We start from the raw sequence: 19,507 nt of genomic DNA, 5'->3' as shown, positions 1-19,507 counted from the left end.
CTTAGCTGAAAACCTCCACTAAGTATGGCAAATGATTCCAAGCATAGCTAGCCTATAGCTAAGTTAAAAAAATTGCTTGCTGTTCCCAGTTCTGAGGTCTGCATCTACTGAGCATGCGCGACCACGCCCAAATTTTGGAGCACATGCTTCTTTGATTAACAAAATGGCGGCATGAGGTAAATGGACTAACCCAGCAGACCATAGTATCACTTCTGCCACTCTTGGAGAATGATCTGATGGGACATGGACCTGCGCATAGACTGTTGGAGTAGAATGGTGTAAAAATTAGCATTTTACTACCAGCCAAGATTGAGATACAAACGGATAACTGGATTGTGAGGAGAAGATGACTAAGATGAAAAAAAGTGGCTGAACAAAACGGCCCCGTTTTGCCGATTTTAGACTTTTTATAGACAAGGTTTAGAGGCACGCTAGTGGTACCAATGGAGTCCTCTGGTCAAGATAAGGTCCTCTAAGAAGTCTGGTAAGCATAGGAGCTCGTTTTCCCAGTATAGCAAGGCTGCAAAAGTCGTGGCAGCCATATTGTTTTGGGGTGAATCCTACTTAGTAACGCTACCGCGTTACTAATACATGAATTTACTGACTAAACATGATAGTCTGTAGAAGGTTCTAGACTCATTTAGAATCAACTTCTTACATCAGCAATAGAGACAAGACAGACTAAGATTGTGTATGAGGCATATCATCATCAATAGACTCATTGTATTCTGGGAGCAGCTGGAATGGTTGACAGTTCTACATACTGTACTTCCATCACTGATCTGTTTTCTTCATTTTTACTAACATCTAAATTCTTGTGTCTATCTTCAAGGTGAGTTTGATTCATTGATGGTGTAACCACTACTACAGGCCAAGTGTCACTTATCGATTGTGTAACTAAAAGCTGGCATCATCAGTCTTATTTGTTGAGACTTGTGGCCTTTGAGCTCCCTCTGGATGCACTGTATCTGAAATATGTATGTACATGTCTTAGTTCAGTCTTGTATAGCTTTACACTTTATGCATGGCATACTTCAGCCTTGTATTGGTTGTTTTATTGTGACATTGTGGCAACTATAAAATTTGACCAAAAAGATTTAGCTTTATTGTGAAATTTAAATTTTGCATCTGTGAAATTGACAGACATTATGGTAAAAATTTTAGTTTTATTTATGATCATCATTACACACACTTGTAAGATCATAGCATGGCACAACTTTTCTTAAATGTACTATAGTCAATGTGTGTATTGTATAGGCAGTAGCCTATATGTAGGATCGAGGTGGATTTTTTAAGATGGTGACCGTTTTTATGATTTTTTAATTATAGTTATGTCTAAGCATTAAGTGTTATGTTAAGTCTAAAGGCGGATTTATAATACACTAGGACCAACATTGTGTTGATGCTGGACTTAAATTTGGTTCAAATCTGTTAGTTTATGCACGCTAGCCTTGTAGATCTACATGTAAACTTCTGAGTGGTACTGTATAAATAAAGCATATGTCGAAGGTCAAATTATTGATGCTTTTAATTAATACATTACACTGGCTTAGCCTAATAATTGTAAATTTGTCTTTATGATATATAGCATTGCTCAGTCCTTGATTTCTTATTTAATATTCATTAAATCTTAATGCTTTAACTTTTAGATCAATGTTGGTACTTGGTAGTGTACAAGGAATTTTTTGTTTTCTTCCCACATACTGTAACAACTTGTTAGCAGCACACATACACCTACTTGCATTATGATTATGAAACAGATACCTTCCTTCCAGCTGAGCAATAAAATCTATTTTTTTCATGTTCATGCTTCTTACCAGGCAGGTAACATTGACATATTTCTTTATGAATACTTAGGAAATATCGATGATCACTGACTATTACACTAGATACCAATGTATGCCAAGGAGATATAAGATCTGCAGGGATAGCTACAAACAGGTAATACATTTTAGATGTATTAAACCATACATATACATGTAATTGCATTGAAAATCATTGGATCCACCCATCCAAGGACTATTGTCTGTCTGTCTGTTGCTCATTCATTTTTTCAGTGTGCTCAATTGTGGAAAGAATTTTGTTATTACTGACCAAGTAATATTGCATGCTTTAATTGCAAATGTTTTTGTCGATGTGTCTAAAATTATGCTATTTGTATAGCTTGCTACTATTCATTTTTAAGGCTAATTTTATTATTTGACCCTATTAAATTAAAATGTACTTGTATGCCAATAGTTATGCTAAAATCATGCAACAATCACATGACCACTACTCAGCAACTGTGCTGTTGCGTATATTACAGACTGCATGCTGTGTTATATAAGTTGTGTAATAAGTACATGTAGCCTTTTCTTTCTGATAGATGCTTCTGGAACAGTATGGTGGTATTTATTGTGATAAACTGCTCTGCTTGTATATATGTAAGTAGTCTGGTATAAATTGAGAAGAGGAGAGACAGGAAGAACTGAGGAGAGATATGGAGTATAATAGTGTCTTTCTTTTATCTGCAAGCCAATGGCAGTCTCAATCAGAGCTCCAATTTTGGCTTTTTGTGCTGGCAACTCAATGCTCATATTCAATCTCAAAGAATTATTAGTATTAGATGTGCCTGGTGCATGGTACTGTTTTGTGACCTCATCTGGTAGACTGAATGAGGGTAAGCTATAGTTTATTGTACTGTGCATTGATATCTTTTACTTCTCTTTAGAAAGAATTGTTTTTGGTGCTCCTAAAGTAGGAGCAAGATTTTGTGTAAGTTAAAGTACACACATTGTGCTCACTAATTTTAATGTTTGAGGACCAGTACATGTACAATGTACATGTAAGTGATTTGTTAGTGTCATACGTGTAGAATCTCAGTTACCAGTAATGAAATTACTGTGTCCAATACAAATAATTATGCCATAGCTTTTCTGTTGTAAGTACATTTTTGTATATACATGTACCGAGACTATATAGGACAGTGTGCCTGTACTTGTTATTTTCAGTTTCCACCATTTTTAGTGCGATAGATGTACCTGGTAGAGGCAGAGTTGTGCCTGTGATTGTCCATGGTTGTTGGTAGCAACCACCTCAACAAATGAATAGCCAGTTCATTACTTAGACCAACCATTAAGTACATTTTTGTATATACATGTACCGAGACTATATAGGACAGTGTGCCTGTACTTGTTATTTTCAGTTTCCACCATTTTTAGTGCGATAGATGTACCTGGTAGAGGCAGAGTTGTGCCTGTGATTGTCCATGGTTGTTGGTAGCAACCACCTCAACAAATGAATAGCCAGTTCATTACTTAGACCAACCATTCATATACACATGTACTGTTTTAATGATTTAGCATTATACGTGTATGTTGTTAAAATAGCTCTGACCACCTCTCCTTTCTTCTAGGCAGAACCTATAGTAATTACATGTACATGGGATTCATACTTAATTTGTGATGATAATAAGACTACATCTGCTGTATCACATTTACAATTACTATTATAGGACATGTCTTCTCTGCTGCATTGGCTATGAGATCCTTTGGGGGAGCTTGACGGTGTCATTATTTTAAGAATAAAGGTATTTCCTATATTGCTTTAATGTTTGTCTTCTTTAGCTGCATGCTACACTGAGCCTCAATTCCCTCATATGTATGCTATAATTATGGGATCAAATTTGAGCACCTCCCACTCATTTGATTAAATCACCTACTCATAACTTCATATTGGGCATGGCTAAAGTTGATGGGGTATATTACTCTGACTAGAGTATGGTTATGTATTATTATTACAGCTACTATGTTCAGTATATAGCATGTGTTCATAAGCATTGAGTTTGTTTTCGGCTGTACTGCTCCTTAATTTCTACTGCCTGTCATGAGGTACTCTATTATTATGCATTAAATGTCCCATCTTAATTCTTAATGGCTAGTCATTGGCTACTGGTATAATAACCTACTTATTATTTACTAAGTTTGACAAAAATGTATTTTAATAAAATATAAACAAATGTAGCAAATTAGCAAGTATAATCAAAACAACTAAAGCAAGCAGCATTTATTATGTCATTAACAACTAAAGCAAGCAGCATTTATTATGTCATTAACAACTAAAGCAAGCAGCATTTATTACATGTCATTAACAACTAAAGCAAGCAGGATTTATTACATGTCATTAACAACTAAAGCAAGCAGCATTTATTACATGTAATTATAAAACTACAAATAAAAACAGTAAGACAATAATACTCTAAAAAATTCAATACTTCCTTAATTGTAAAAGCTGAAGATCACTTGAAGGATCTTGTTTCAATGATGTGGTTTCAACACACGGGTTATACGGAGTATAGGCAAGACGTGTGCTTGTACCAATGAACATCTCTTTTTTGTGGCAGTAGCTCTGTTCTTTAAACAGCTGTGAAAGCCAATTGGGATCGTGAATTCTAATAGGAATTCCTGTGACGAGAATACTTCTCTTGCTGTTGTATTCGTACCCACCAATATGTGAATCTGTATAGAAAGATTCATGATAATTATTGGCGATCGTTTTATCTGGCCTGTAGACATCAGTCACTTTCTGGTGTTTGCTATACTTGTTAGACGACTTCTTTAATTCACCTTTACAACCGTTAGTTTTTGAAGCAATATGTTGATGTCGTGTAGGGACTAATTTTGTACCCATTCGTGGTTTGCCTTTCTGCTGCTCTTTCTCTCCCTTGGTACTATCGTCAACATTATCCTCATGTTTTTCCTGTTCCATTTTGCAGTCCTCTTCCTGATCCTCTCCTGTCTCTTCCTCCAGACATTCTGACTCCACTCCTTGTATCTCCTCCACTTCCTCTTCTATTCCCTGCTCTTGCTCTCCCGTTATTTCCCACACTTCTATTCCATCTTCTGTGTAAGCTTCATACTGGCTGTGCACATCTTTGTAAGTTTGTTCGATGTCTTGAGTGCCATTGCTGTCCTTGCAGAAGCGGTTCAACTTGTCCCAATTTTCATTGACATCCAAGTTGATTTCCTGTTCAACTGCAGTGGTCTGGAAATTTATACGTACATGTACTTGTAGCATGAGCTCAACCATTTGAAGCTGTTTTACATCGCTCGTATCCATTTTGATCATTTTCTACATTTAAAAAATTGTTATTTTAAATAAAATTAAGACCAGTGATACGGCTGTTCCTATTCATTTTTCCTATTACTTCATCGCAATAACCACAAAAAATTCATTTTATTAATTTATTATTCATACTCTATTACCTGCCCGGTATATCAATTTAATTGCAGTTTCCTAATTCGTTAACAATAAAGCAGATTACTATGATAAATGCAGAGAGCTGATTGGGAAAATACATGTATTTTTCTCAAGAACGAACGAAGACCAAATTATATCATTATGATAAAATAACAAAATGTGAAACATGAGTCAGTATAATTATTAGCAAAAAAGCTGAATTTCCTAAAAACATGCTAAGTGAGCTATAAAGCATACTTCATAAGCTGACAAGCCTTATAATAGTAGTCTACATGGCCTTCAAAAAAATCTAATTTCAATCGGAATCAGCTCTGCACAACATAAACTTCTAATTATTATTTTTATTCAACAAATTCACTTTGGCAAATTTAGCTAGCTCTGCACATCTATCCATGGCAGTTCGTCAACTGTCACGATCACATATGTAATATTATGTATACATGTACATGAATAACACATTTACTATTAGATCTATACTCTAGTCTCACTAACCAGACCATTCCCCAGCCTACAGTTATTGGGGTGGGTGCAATGACTGTAGTGTAGGCTGGGGAATGGTCTGGTCTGGCTAGCGAGACTAATTATACCATAGATTATACCCTATTACACAAACGATCGGGGCATGGCAAGCTAGTTAGGCGGAGTGAAACTCCAAGTCAAGTCCATGGTGCTGGTACTGTTGAATCATAGATAGTTGAATTATTGGACTGTACCTTTTGTCTCGCCTTTTGTTTTGGAGTTAGAAAGGACTATCACACGGTTATCACAGTTTTTTGGATCTCGTTTTGTAGGGGTTTTCCCTTGACTCTGACACAATGACACACCTCCAAACTGGGCGGTGCTGGAGAATTAAATGTGATCTTTTACAATGACATCCATGCAGCATGTTCAACTTCAAGATACAGCACTGTCGGGGCTTGTGGTACTCAAGTATTGATGGCTGATGAACAAAGGTTAAATTAGTGTTTTATCATACAGGTAAATTAGCTGGATGCTGCAAAATGCTACTATTTTAGTCTACTTTGCCAGGGGCGTAGCTGGACCTTGGGTGATGGTAGGGCAAGGAAATAAAATGGCGCGCCGCTCGCCGCGATCTTGGCCACACCCCTTTTACGTAGCAAAATGGAGGCATTTTCCTGCAAACTGAGCGAAATCAGAGTGAAATTATCATTGTATATAGCTATAAAAAGAGCTGTGGTTATCAGCCATCCCCTTTTGTTATTGTAAGAACAATGAATATAATCTTTTGGGTTATAATTTCAATGAATATAATTATAAGGCCACTTTGATGGTAGGGCCCAGGCCCCCTCAGGCCCTACCTCAGCTACGCCCCTGTACTTTGCACATAATAAATAGCTGGTCAGAAATATTTTAAAGTAGCTATAGGCAAATGCAATACTTCAGCCTAGCCCTACTACTGTGCATTTTGTGATTGCCAGTTAGTGACATAGTATGTGACATGATTTGGAACTAGCTTGAGTTAATTGTTGCTAATAGCCTGGGCTGATGGTCATGACTATTGGGATTGTGTTCTAATCACTCATTGATTGGAATCAGCTCAAACATTCCTTCATATAACAATGTATAAAACCTTGGGTGTTTCAAAGCCATTGATAAATACAGTGTGAGCACATTTTTACATGTTGCCTCATCGTATGCAAGCCTAACCTATCCATCAACGTGATCAACTTCCTACTTCTACAAATTCATTTGGCCTATATGTTACTTGATTTTTTACTTTTACTTAGCCTAAGTATCAATTATGATGGCAAGAAAAGGGCTTATATTTGCTAAAATATTACAGCATAGATAATGCATACTGGTTGGAGATACTTACAAAGTCAAAATTGTAGGCTATTGTGTGCAAAAGATATTCATAAGCTTTGGCTGAAATTCTTTTTCCATATTTGATCAACAGACAACAATAATTATTATTGGATGCACCATGACTAAAGCATGCAGCCACCCCCCAGTCCTCATAGGCGTGGCCAACTCACAATACACCTTATGTCACAAGATGCATTTGGCAATGTCACTGTCCATCTCCCATTCCATTCCAAACTCATACGCTCACACACCCCCAAAAACTGTCATTTTAGACATTGAACTTGAGGTCGACAGCCAGTGCAGGCCTTTGAATCATTTTAAATTTAAATTGTAAACAGTATTGTATAAATCCTTCCAGCACTCTGTAAATGTTACCCACATAGTCATTTCATTTATGTGTATAACGAAACTCGCTATAGACCTTTCCCGCAATGAATTATTCATGAGAATTTAAGTGGATTTACGAGAATTTACTAGAATTTATTCTAAATAAAGAGCGATTATGAGTCATCAAAGCATCACGATGACGAAAATCACGCCTACTTGTGGGACTGCAAAGACTATCTGAGGCTCTTAATCTTACTGCAAAGGCTTGATATGCTGAGATTTAACCTGAGAAGCTCAAATATCTGAACCTTTAGGATGTGTGCTTAGGCCTAGATTCCATTTGACAGGATTTGCAGCCTTGATCCACCTTTTCAGGACTAGCCTCCCTTTGAAAGTAGAGCTTAAGAGTCTTAACTGCTGGTTTTTTCATCAGAATTATAGTATCTAACAATACAACAGTTATTAACCATTAAAATATGGAAAAATACTAAGAGCAGCTGAAAAACCAGTCAATTTAGGTGCAAGATTCACTTTTCTGTCCCACTAGTAGGGATGGTTTTCATCATAATGATGCGTTGATGACTCATAAATTCTCATGAATATTCATTGCGGGAAAGTTCTATAGCAATTTTATACAGAAATCCAGAGAGATACATGTAAATGAGATTCATACTTGCACACTTGCTAACTAATGCTAAATCAGAAAAAATGATGTAATGTAGATGTAGATCTAATAAACCTGGTTTATTTTTTTTAGTTGTGCATGTCTAACTGCCAACGATATTTTATCAGATGGTTTGCTACATTTTGATGTACATGTAATTGCTGTTATGAATTTATATATTTCATTTTTTGTTAATTTGTCATGTGTTGAATTTGTTGCTAATTTGCTAAACAGTCTAAACTGATCATATGCTACACAATATTGTAACATTTAGTTCAATTGTCCTAAGCTGCATGGCCTCTTATTAAGGTGCCGTGTTAAACATGCTTGGTTTGTTGCTTGCATGTAGTGTCGATTTCAGTCAAAAAGAACTCCATACTGAAGTGTACATGTATGCAGTGCATGTTAGTGCTTTTCAATGAATAATGTATGGTTTTCATCAAATTGATAAAAGCAATTATGCTATCAGCTGTATAAATTTATGTTTTTATGTGTCTGATTAATTTATCCAAAGCACAAACTCATGAAAATACACACTGCAGTAAATTTTCTCAGCTATTATTATAATATTGTGTCATATCCTGTCACTTGTCAGCATTTTTCTTGAGTTTCTTTACTTGTCTTTTGACAGTGTATACAATATCTTATAGAAGATGTTAGAAGAATTTTGCTCATTATTAAATGATGCTTTTAAGCATATTCTATGGAGAAAATTGACCTTCAGAGAGTTATTGCCAAGAGTACTAGCAGTGCATCACTCACTGAGCAAACTGTTGTGTTTCTCTCATATCAGCTAGTTGCAATTAATAGCAGTTTCCACAGGAAGTTTAGACTACAAGACTATACAAGTTTGTACTTGGGGTAAATACTGAGTTTAATGTTGGACTTAACCTTGCTGCAGAGCATCTTCATGTGGGAAGAAATTTATTCAAGGCCTATATATGTAGATATATATACTTGAAACTTTTATTTGATGAAACACTGCATTAGTAATGCCCTGTAGGTTTTATGCAATCTTGTATTAGTATGACAACCTAACAATGTACATGTGTATGCATTTTATATTTTTATGTTGCTAGTTTTCTGACCTTTTTATTGTTGTTTTTTTATTTAGTATAACAGAAGCACTATGTTAGTTATTGCCTTGTATTCATGAAAAAATAACTTCTATTTGAGGTGAGTCAATATTCATGACATGACACACGTGCAATCAGATTTTTTGCTTCTGTTACAATGGCCTGACTTTTTAAAGCATGATGTAATCCAGCACATGTTGACCATGTGACTGTGTTGATCATGTGATCAATTGATAAATTTAATTAATTGATAACTTTAATTAATTGATAACTTTAATTAATTATTATCATCTACATCATACTTCAGCTTAATATATTTACATGTACACTGTTATGCATGTGTTTGTGTGTGCAAATACAGTATGAGTGCTTGTTAAGTACATTTGGTTTATCTTCATTCTGCTTGAGAAATGCTGGTATAAGGAGGGAGTAAGGAGGGAAGGAAAGGTGACCTTATGTCAACCTTGGTCCTTTTAGTATATACATGTACATCTAGTTGTCTTGACTATGAGCAGGTATATCCATAATATTCACAGTCTGGTTCTTTTGGAGAGTGCACTGTCCTTGCTTCTTGGAATAGCATTGAACATCCAATCTCGATCTCCATATTGGCTAGCAAATTAACATCGGCAGTCTCGTTTGAGTCTATTAAATATCCTGGACTGGCTTCTTTGTTTTCGTTTCTTTCTTGGCTGGTTTCCCTTGAAGCAGACACCTCTTGTGGGGTACACGCATCTAGTGTTTCACAAGGAAGAGTATCTTTTTGGTGGTAATAAGTTATTGGATCGTGGTCTCCAATACCAATGGCCGCTTCTGGTTTGGTTTCAGTACAAGGTTCATCTCTTTTGGTGCTATCAGCAATTCCTGCACCAGCGGTTTCCTCATGAGTGTCAGTTAGTATTGTAACAAGTTTTTGAGACTGTTTTTCTTTTACAAGCTTATTCACAGCCATTTTTGTGTGGAATGGGCGTTGTCTAGGGTGTAACTTTCATTATTATATGCATGTGTGGGTGCTAGTATATAGTGAGTTAATTGTAAATCTGTTGTCATTGTGTCAAATATATAATGTAGATAATTAATTACATAAATTAACAGCATAATTATTATAATTAAAAAAAACACAGCATTTTATATGCATACAGAAAACCAATCAGGCTCCTATACCAATCTTTAGTAAGCTTTTAGAATAGAACTAAATATTATTCCTGTGTCAAATCAACAATATCGGGCCTACATGTACATATTTGATCTTTATTTTTTATTTTAGTATACACGTGAATAAGTTTAGAACTTGAAATAGTTCTTTTTTTTATAAGTTGTGAGAAAAGAACGGTATACATATGTTTTATGGCTAGAGTTTTTTGAATCTAGCTGTAGTGGTAGTTTTGGCTGTGTTGTAGCATTTTCTTGAGTAGTCTCATAGCTATGATAGCAATTTATTCCTGGTGGAGCATTAGCTTCTTTTTTCAAAACATGATGAAAGGATTTATTAAAGTAATCCAATGGATTCCTTTTATAATGTTCCCATGAACCAATTTCAGGACCTGGATTAATCAAACCTACTTGTATATGGCGTGCAGTATTGTCCTTTTGTCCATTAGTTTCCTCCGTGGGTTTATTGCTGCTTAGTGTCATGTCAATAGATGGGGGTAGCTCTATTTGATCACTTCTCTCACTTGTTTGTTTTTCTCTGTCTCCATTGTTTAGCAAGGGAGTGGCCATTTTAGAATAAATGGATTCAATGCATGTCATAAATGAATTACATTGTTTTACTATTGCTTCTTGTATTGATTTTCTATTATACTTAGCCACAGAGCCCTCCCTTCTAATTAATAGGAGGAGCACTTTAACATCTAGAGCAACTGTTTGTGTTTCAGCATGTTTTTATATTATCATGCATGTACATGTACACATACATGTACTTTCTGTACACTATTATAATGAATTCATAGATGTTTTAATTTTTTTAGAGTCATACAAGAGAGAGCAGACAAGGTAGTAAGATAATGTATTAATTTAATGGACTAAGTATTTGATGTCATAAACTACATGTATAAAGGTGAGTTTTAAAGTTATCTTGTTTGTGCATGCATGTATTGGAGCTTATGATTAGTATGACTGTGGCAACTAGTAACTTAATTAATATGGCATCATGAATTTACATAACATTTGTTTTAACCTCTCCTCAGTATCTTGTATTATTTTGGCTTACCATATTGCTACATTGAGCTATTATAAAGTAATTTTTAATCGCTAATATTAAATTAAGGGACAGAAATCACACTTTATAGATAATGACATTTAGGGAGAGGTGACAAAAAAAACGTAGAAAATAACTAATGTACATGTAAACACACACCAGCAAGCTTAAATAATTAAACAATGGCCTAAACTAGCTAAACTTTAAGTTAATTTGTGGGTACTGGTAACTAACTCTTATAATGTCACACAATTAATTAGCAGTCATCACCAGAGTCAGAAGCAGCAGTGGCTGGAGGCTCTTGAACAGGATCATGCTGTGGGGGTACCACCAGCTCCTCTTCATCCTCCAGTTCTCCAAGGACACCAAGTGTTAGTGGAGCAATGATGAATTCAGCTGTTGGAGGTTGAGGTTCCAGATTAGATGTAGCTATCGGCTGTTGTGCTTCCCATGCTGTACTGTCAGTGGATTGACACACGCTGCTACATGTAGATTGAACAGGAACACATGACTGCAATAACTCTGGTAATGGGAAATTGGATGGAAGATCACTGCTACTCTCGTCTTTAATTGTTTCTCGTGTAATCCCGTTTGGTACAAACTTGACCAGATCCAACTCCCTTTGCTCATTATTATCATTATCAATACTGGCAGCTTCATTTCGTCTCACAACCGACTCTGCTAGTGCAAGAGATGGAAGGGGACAGGCACGATGAAGGAGAGATTGATATATGTACATGTACATGTATGTTTCATTTCCAGACAGGGGCATGGCATGTAGAGGAGGGGGCAACATAACTTGAGTACAATTATTAGTAGCGGTTGGGTCAGTACACTGAGCTGTAAATGGGGAAGAAGGCCCTGTACCACTGGACGAGTCTTGTTGAGCTGAAGGCCCTGTACCACTGGATGAGTCTTGTTGAGCTGAAGGCCCTGTACCACTGGATGAATCTTGTTGAGCTGAAGGCCCTGTACCACTGGATGAGTCTTGTTGAGCTGAAGGCCCTGTACCACTGGATGAGTCTTGTTGAGCTGAAATAACTATCATTGGTGGAAAGCTACACTGAGGAGGTATTTGCAGGATTGGCCGTGTCTCATTGAGTGACTGCGGAAGAGAAGGAGGAGTGATGCCAGTGTGTCTACTAGCCAGTTTAACTTTAGGCTTGTCTGAAACCAATCCCTTAGGATTACCTTTACTGTGGAGAGTGTACTGTGGATGGAGTTTATTTGGTAGTGACTGATACGTGTAGGGTACATCATCAACTGGTGGAATCTTAATATGTGGGGCACTTGGAAGAAACTTTGGCTCAGATTTCGTCTTTTTTCTCTTTTTTGCTTTAAATTTTCCATCAGGCTCATCTCCCTCCTCATCACTACTGGTTGAAGGAGGCGGGAATAAGGAAGACGAAGGGTATGGAGCAACTGATGGAGGTATGGCTCTGCTTCTGTGATCTTTCTTCTTTCTGGTACTAGGTTTTAATACTTGAGTATCATTTTCATGAGTTATCTCATTTTTGCGAGACGAGATTCCTTTTAAAGACTGGTCCAAAGTTTTATCAGCTTTCATTATATCGAGATCATTATCGTTTTGAAGGGAGGTATTTTTATCTGTTGGCTTAATATTATTAGACACCACTTCATCAAAATTAGACACAGTAGTGGTTAGAGTACTATTTGATCCTTCATCATCAAACAATCCGTCATCGGTTCCACTGTCGTCATTGTCATACTCATAATGAGCCAGTTTAGGTTGTGTCTGATAACAGGAGGGAAGTAATGGAGTACCTTTCTGAGACTCTATTCCACACTTTAAGGTTGTGTTGACATTATCAATGACAGTTTTGGTCAGTTGCTTAATAGAGTCAGCTGGCACTTGGTTTCTAAGAATATAATCAGTTGTCGAGGTATTTTTAGAACGCTTATACATATCCACAACGATGTATATCAAAACAATGAGTCCAATAGCTATTATTAGGAGGACCATTATAGCCACGACTATTAGCACTGCCAGTAGAGCTTCCATACCAGTTTCTATGGAGAGAGAGAGAGAGAGAGAGAAAGAGAGGGGAAATACCTTTTATGATTGTGTTTGGGGTGTGTCTGATGTGTGATACACGTATGTACAGTATTAATAAAAAGAAACACAAGAATGAGTTTAAAGGGCAGTTGAAGGCTTGAGGCAACATGTGGCAATGATGTACTCCAATGGGTATATGATCTAACTTTTTCAGGCTTTCAGTTTTAGTCTCTTTACCTGAGTGAGGACTGTCACCATGAGCAAGCAAAAAAGAAATAAAAGAATGGGAGGAGTTTAGGAAGGATCATTGTGCGTTGTGCATAAATTAGTGTTGCATTCCTATGGTTTAGTAACTATAATTTGTTATATTAATATGTAAATTTATGTGATTATAGCTAATCTTTTGTTTCAGCTATGTACCGGTATACGTTTACAGTTTATAAAATGCAATCAGCTGATTTCCTTTGTTTTTTATTTGCTTTGAAATTTGATATTCAATGTATGATGCTGCAAGCTGACATTCTATACCTGTTAAGGACATATCCATACGCCTGTATTACTGAGTGCTTCTAATTGAAGAATTAATCCTGCAATCGGTGATTCGAGGAGAGCTTCACATTTATTGGACACATGCTTACAAAATTGCCAATTAATGCCTATTGTATTTTTGAAGAAATTATTAAAATCAGTTTTGGAAGCTGGTACAGAAATGATGTAAATTGTGTATATACATACAATAATTGGTAGATGATTACAAACACAAATTGAATATTGTTTAATAGTCTAATGGATTACAATGTTAGGTGTAATGTCTTCTAATTTTTGTACCTTTGTGGCATAAATTTGTTTAACTTTGGACTGCTGTGAGTGCTGTCTGCCAGGTAGTTGATATCTTGATTCATTGTCTCATTGCTTATTGTATTTGAGGCATAATGATATTTTGGAAGAATCCACTTGCTTTTATCATTGCTTGCGTAACTTTCCTGCAAAGGAACTGTGAGGTAGATCAGGCTAGTTTCTTTGCCTTCAATGCTAGCTGGAAATTGGGGCATAGGAATGTCTTGTGCTTCTTTAAGTCTTGTTGTGCCTGTAAGAGCAGCAATACTAGTACTGGCTTGTTGATTGTTTGGTTCTTTCTGAACTTTTCCTATAAGTTTACCACTTTGAACTGGCTCTTGTTTCTCCATGTGCCTGAACTTCCTGAGCTTCCTTTAATTTAAGGAGGTGGTGCTTAAGTATATGGAGCACCTTTGTGTATAGGCTAGGGAAATGAATCCTTTTCTGTTACAATGTAGGTATGGATTTATAAGAAACATATTGGATAGATTAATCAGAGATATGCGGCTGTTTATTTTTTATTGTATTGTAGTAAACAGCTTACAGAAGCTTAGATTAATGTATCACTGCATGTTGTATGCATTATTCATATAGCTTATTTTAGCTTGTACTTGTCCATGTGCCCTTGATTATTTCTGTTTTTGTCTCTTCTCTAGGTTAATGGTTTTATAATGTGATGATGACTGACAATATAGCAAATAGCCATTATTACTGAACACTAGACAAGTAACCCATGATTGTGATTTTGACTAGTCATTCTTCTGGAGATATTTGTGTGTGACCTACTAATCATCCATTGTAGCATTGAGAAGATTTTCTTGCTGTATCCCAGCAGTCATTTTGTTGTTGACAAGCATTGAGTTTGTTGGAAGTTTACACAACTGTTGAAACAAAGGAGTGTCTTAAAGGGTGAGTTACACTCTGTAACAACATTCTGAAATTTGAATAATGTATAGTGCAAAGGTATTCAGTAATTTTAAAAATTGGAGAATTATTTCTTAGCCTAAAAATCCTAAACCAATATTTTACCAACTTTAAATTCATTACAAAATCCAGCTCACACTTTTTATACCAACATTATAAACATGGAAAATTCTTGCTAGCAATTTTTAATGAAATTTGGCCAAAGACCAACAGCTATAGCTTTTGGTTTTTGGTTCCATTGTCATAGGCATATCTAGCTTTCTCCAGCTACTAGAGCACTCAATTAATTATTCATATATTTAGTTAATTATTTAACTAATATTAATAGCAAGAGCCTTGTTAATAGTATTAGCTTCTGGGCAAATCTCTAAAATTGCAAATTTATAACCTGTTTTTTATGGTGACATTGAGGTACATGTATATGTATTAAAAAATTATAAAAATGGAGAATTTTCTCATAGCCACTTTTGACAAAATTTGGCCTTTGGCCAAAAACTATAGCCTTGGTTGTTGGCCCAGTTTTTGAGCAACTTTTAAAATTAATTTTATTAAAAACCAATTTTGATTGGCAGAATTTCCACAACATAAGGTACATGTACATGTCTTTATATCAGATTAAGTTTTAAAATGGAGAATTCTCTCCTATAGCTACATATATTTTTAACAAAATTTGGTCAAAAACACAGCCTTTGGTTTTGAGCAACTTTTAAAATTTGTAAAAATCCAATTTTGATCCGGTAGCTCAAACTTTACACTAATATGTGTATCAGATAAAATTTTAACTATGAAGATTTCTCTTTTGCAAAATGCGGGAAATTTTACTTGGCCTGATTTTATGTATCTTTATAAATTATAGAAAATTCAAATTTGATCAGAATCAGCTCAAAGCTAATACACAACATAAAGACATCTATGTGCATCAAAAAACATTATTAAAAATGAAGAATTTTCTCCTTATGATTTTTTTCAAAATTCCCTTTGGCCCAATTTTTGAGCAACCTAACAATGTACTGACCAGAAGCTGCATGCCAAAATTCTATGGGGAAACCCTGTATAAACATGCTTTCATTATCCTTTGGTACAGTATAAACAGCTCTCAAAGACTCCCACACAATATATACTATACTAATACTATACAGGTGTACACATAAAGAGGAATTGCATATTTGGTGTGGTTTAATTGCTTTTAGTGACACTTTCATGTCATATACCTCATAGTTATGCATGTACATGTGCATTTACATGCACATACATTGTAACTCTTGTATAAGTATAACTCTATAGGACCTACTGTAATGTTGAATGCCAATGCACATATATGTATGTTGTACCTGCATGTATTTCATTTCTTGGCCATTATGTATTGTACATGTATCTATTAGTATTGGATCTACTCTTGGTATTATTAATATTAGAGACTATTATGACAATTATGAAGTTACATGTACTTATGTAGGCATAGATGTATATACCACAATTCCACCAATTCATTATATTACAGTAAAGAGTGTGTGCCTCGTGCTATATTGCTGTCTTGAATCCATCCCTTGTGCCATACAGCACTCTTTACAGTGTGCTATAACTAATACATTTAGGCACATGAGAATATATATGTACAACTACTTTGTGTAGAAGATATGTTTTCTGCTCCATAAAATCTGCATGCAAAATAAATTTAACATTTGTCTGATTGTCTCTCCTATAGACCAGTTGGTGCTAAGTATATTCATAGAATTTTAAGTATATTCATTGTGATGTCGTAAAAAGTAAAATTTTCCTTCCACCATTTTGGAGTCCTACTTCCAATGGTTGTCTATGGAGTGATCGTGAAAAGAGCTTATTCTCCAAAAACTGCTGTATTTATTCGTTACAGCAATATTGCTACTGCTTACTGACCATCATCCAGTGTCTAGAGATGGCTCATGGACTTTAATAAGTGCCACTAGAAGATATAGAAGCAAAGATATTACTTTCTCCCATTCTACTCTTAGTAAACTAAGACTCCAAAATGGCGGTAGGAAAATTTTACTTTATTTACGGTATCACAATGAATATACTCAAAATTCTATGAATATACTTAGCGCCAACTGGTCTATAGCCTCTTCCTATTTTACTATTAATTTTAGAAAATTTACCTGGCCTATCAAGAATAAATATAACGTACATGTATTATGTATGTTCATGTACAGATGAATATTATAATATTATTAGCCTATATGTAATGCACATAATTATACACATGTATTGACATAATACTTATAATGCATAAATGTGATAACCCATTAAGTATAATTAATTCAGTTTTCCGATACATTGATGACCTTATGCTGCCTGTAGTGATAAAATTAATGTTTTTACGGCCTGAGGGCTTCGCCCCCAGGTCATTCCCATAATTGATTTACCTATGTACAATGTATAGTTTTTGAGTTTTGTGAGCAATAGTAGTTTTTTAAACATAAATTAAGTCAGTGCAAGGGCCTGTTTTTATTGGATTTTTCAATTCATTTTTTATAATTTTCTTTTATAGCCCTATTATGCTTATGCTTTTTGGTCATATTATGCTCAAAATTATGCTGGCATAATCTGCCATAGATATTAGAGTACAATTTGTACTCTAATATCTATGAATCTGCCAAAGCCCACCCGAACCCGCCCACGCCCTTTACGTAGTGGGTGTAGTTACACCAAACAAAATGGCGGCTTACACATGGGACAAAGTTATGAGGGGCGGGGCGAGACTATGAGCTTTCTAACAGCAAAAGAAGATAGAGATACTGTCTAAAGACTTCTCTAGAAACATTAGAAGGTAGAAATGACCTTTATAGGTCTTAATATAAACCCAGTTGTACATTTAAGGTGGTAAAAGCATTTATAGGAATATTTTTTACACTTTTACCTCTATACTGTACCTGTTGTACATGTACATGTGTGTACATGCATATAAAGGATGTTCACTTTACATTAACAAGAAAGCAGCTAGCTAGTTTTATTGTTTCCTGTACTCAGAATTTTTATTTTAGAAACACATTCTCAATGCACATGTATCACAAAGAAATAGCAGCAGTTTTATCAAATCATTAAAATTGTTAAGATAGCAGCAGTTTAAAATTGTTAATATGCTTTAGCCTGGTGTTAGTTTACTGTATGGATCATCAAGTAGACAAAACTTCAGCTTTCCTATTACCCACATGCCTTTCCCGTGACATGTTTTATCTTCGATTTCTTTTGTTAGGTATGATTCGTCATCATTGCCACAATCTTTCTTCATTCCTTCCATTTCTGCAGTAATGAGAGTTTGATAAGGCTCGGGTACTTTTCTGTGTATCAGATTATTTGAAAAGTTTCGTTCCTCTTCACCACAGACTTCAAACTGAATTTGCCTTGATTGAAAGAAACACTCCATTGATAGTGTTAGTGATCCCATTACAACTACACTTGGAACTCCCAAATCTTTTGGGGGCAAATCATCAATAGAACTCTCTCCAACATAATTGTCATCATCCTCTTCTTGAATGTATATTTGAAAAGCAAATAAACATTGAATTATTGCAACTGGCTTACCATTTGTAGCTGAATGCCCGTCATCATCCTCTAAGTTTTCATTTATATTATAGCCAATTTCTGGATGTCCATTAAAGGCAACTAAAGTGAGAAGGGAGGGATAGTGGGAGGTTTGGAGGGAGATGGAGAAACGAAGGGAGAGAGGAAAGGAGAGAGAGGAAGGGAGAGAGACACACAAAATTTGAAGTGGGCGGGGTTAAAGATAGTGACATTGATTTTACATGTGTTATCTCTTGTTTCATCTAGAATTACTAGCCTACATGATAAGAGAAACCATCATTAGTCCAGGGACTTCAGGCTTTATGATTAAACAATACACAGAAAGCATCTAAATCTTACCTTTGAAAGTCATCCATTTTCCCTAGCTAACCCTAAGTCAGCATTTACTATCTACTAACTCATCACGTGACTCATCACTCACGTCATTTTTGATAACAAATTTTATTCATTGCACTCAGAGGTAAGTCCTATCATAACATAGATATGATTATAATAATAATTTGTAATACCAACTACATGTAATAATTATGTAATGTATTAGTTGATTTACATGAAATATTTTGATGGCTGTCATCAATTATTTGTTACAATTAATTTTTAACCTACTGTACATCTATTCAAGCTTGAGAATTTTATTCCAAGTGAACATTCCTACAAAATTAAGCCACTATTAGTAAAATGCATAATTACTAGAAGAAAATAAAAATAAGGCCAGGGCTTGATCTGCCCTTTTGCCAAATTGCCACACCCTAAAGTACATGTACATGTACAAACAGAACTACTTAACCAGTAAGGGCAAGACAGTAGCGTAGGAAGATTTTGGAGAAAGGGGGGCT

General features: G+C 35.4%; 4 protein-coding genes across 7 annotated transcripts in view; 1 reads left to right on the top strand and 3 right to left on the bottom strand.

Annotated features, from left to right (window-relative positions):
- The window catches only part of LOC109581803 (uncharacterized), a 10,948-nt gene extending 7,455 nt beyond the window's left edge, over positions 1-3,493 (top strand). Inside the window, exons 4-8 of the mRNA XM_019996204.1 lie at positions 1,858-1,941; positions 2,349-2,423; positions 2,515-2,659; positions 2,711-2,754; positions 3,395-3,493. Coding sequence (XP_019851763.1) covers positions 1,858-1,941; positions 2,349-2,423; positions 2,515-2,659; positions 2,711-2,754; positions 3,395-3,493 — 447 coding nt within the window. The remainder of the gene's footprint in view (positions 1-1,857; positions 1,942-2,348; positions 2,424-2,514; positions 2,660-2,710; positions 2,755-3,394) is intronic.
- A 479-nt stretch (positions 3,494-3,972) lies between these two features.
- On the bottom strand, positions 3,973-6,034 carry LOC109581813 (uncharacterized). The gene is made up of 2 exons (XM_019996218.1): positions 5,952-6,034; positions 3,973-5,109 (listed from the first exon to the last, which is right to left on the bottom strand). The coding sequence occupies exon 2, from the start codon at positions 5,104-5,106 to the stop codon at positions 4,246-4,248; it is 861 nt and encodes a 286-aa protein (XP_019851777.1). The 5' UTR covers positions 5,107-5,109; positions 5,952-6,034; the 3' UTR covers positions 3,973-4,245.
- Positions 6,035-11,211: 5,177 nt separating this feature from the next.
- Positions 11,212-14,688, bottom strand: LOC109581810 (uncharacterized). Its single transcript, XM_019996210.1, has 2 exons — positions 13,556-14,688; positions 11,212-13,363 (listed from the first exon to the last, which is right to left on the bottom strand). Exon 2 carries the CDS (start codon positions 13,353-13,355, stop codon positions 11,589-11,591), a length of 1,767 nt encoding a protein of 588 aa, XP_019851769.1. The 5' UTR covers positions 13,356-13,363; positions 13,556-14,688; the 3' UTR covers positions 11,212-11,588.
- Positions 14,689-18,118: 3,430 nt separating this feature from the next.
- On the bottom strand, positions 18,119-19,131 carry LOC109581815 (uncharacterized). Of its 4 annotated transcripts, none has more exons than XM_019996223.1 (4): positions 19,011-19,131; positions 18,893-18,927; positions 18,672-18,752; positions 18,119-18,617 (listed from the first exon to the last, which is right to left on the bottom strand). In XM_019996223.1, exons 1-4 carry the CDS (start codon positions 19,025-19,027, stop codon positions 18,232-18,234), a joined length of 519 nt encoding a protein of 172 aa, XP_019851782.1. In that variant the 5' UTR covers positions 19,028-19,131; the 3' UTR covers positions 18,119-18,231. The 4 variants fall into 4 exon arrangements, 3 of the variants coding, with proteins under 3 accessions (XP_019851782.1, XP_019851783.1, XP_019851781.1); XM_019996224.1 differs by having other exon boundaries at positions 18,119-18,614; XR_002184787.1 differs by having other exon boundaries at positions 18,119-18,752; positions 18,893-18,962.
- Between the last annotated feature and the right edge of the window lie 376 nt (positions 19,132-19,507).

Source organism: Amphimedon queenslandica, unplaced genomic scaffold (genome assembly GCF_000090795.2).
Source record: "Amphimedon queenslandica unplaced genomic scaffold, v1.1 AMPQUscaffold_13418, whole genome shotgun sequence".
Taxonomy (NCBI): domain Eukaryota; kingdom Metazoa; phylum Porifera; class Demospongiae; order Haplosclerida; family Niphatidae; genus Amphimedon; species Amphimedon queenslandica.
Note: the sequence above shows the minus strand (reverse complement) of the source record. Positions and strands in the feature narration are given on the sequence as shown.

Bases quoted from the DNA above. Each gene is read 5' to 3' on its own strand.
- LOC109581813 (XM_019996218.1), bottom strand. From the start codon at position 5,106: ATGATCAAAATGGATACGAGCGATGTAAAACAGCTTCAAATGGTTGAG.
- LOC109581810 (XM_019996210.1), bottom strand. From the start codon at position 13,355: ATGGAAGCTCTACTGGCAGTGCTAATAGTCGTGGCTATAATGGTCCTC.
- LOC109581815 (XM_019996222.1), bottom strand. The intron at 18,753-18,892 runs GTAAAATCAATG...TTCTCACTTTAG, and splicing joins TGAAACAAGAGATAACACAT to TTGCCTTTAATGGACATCCA.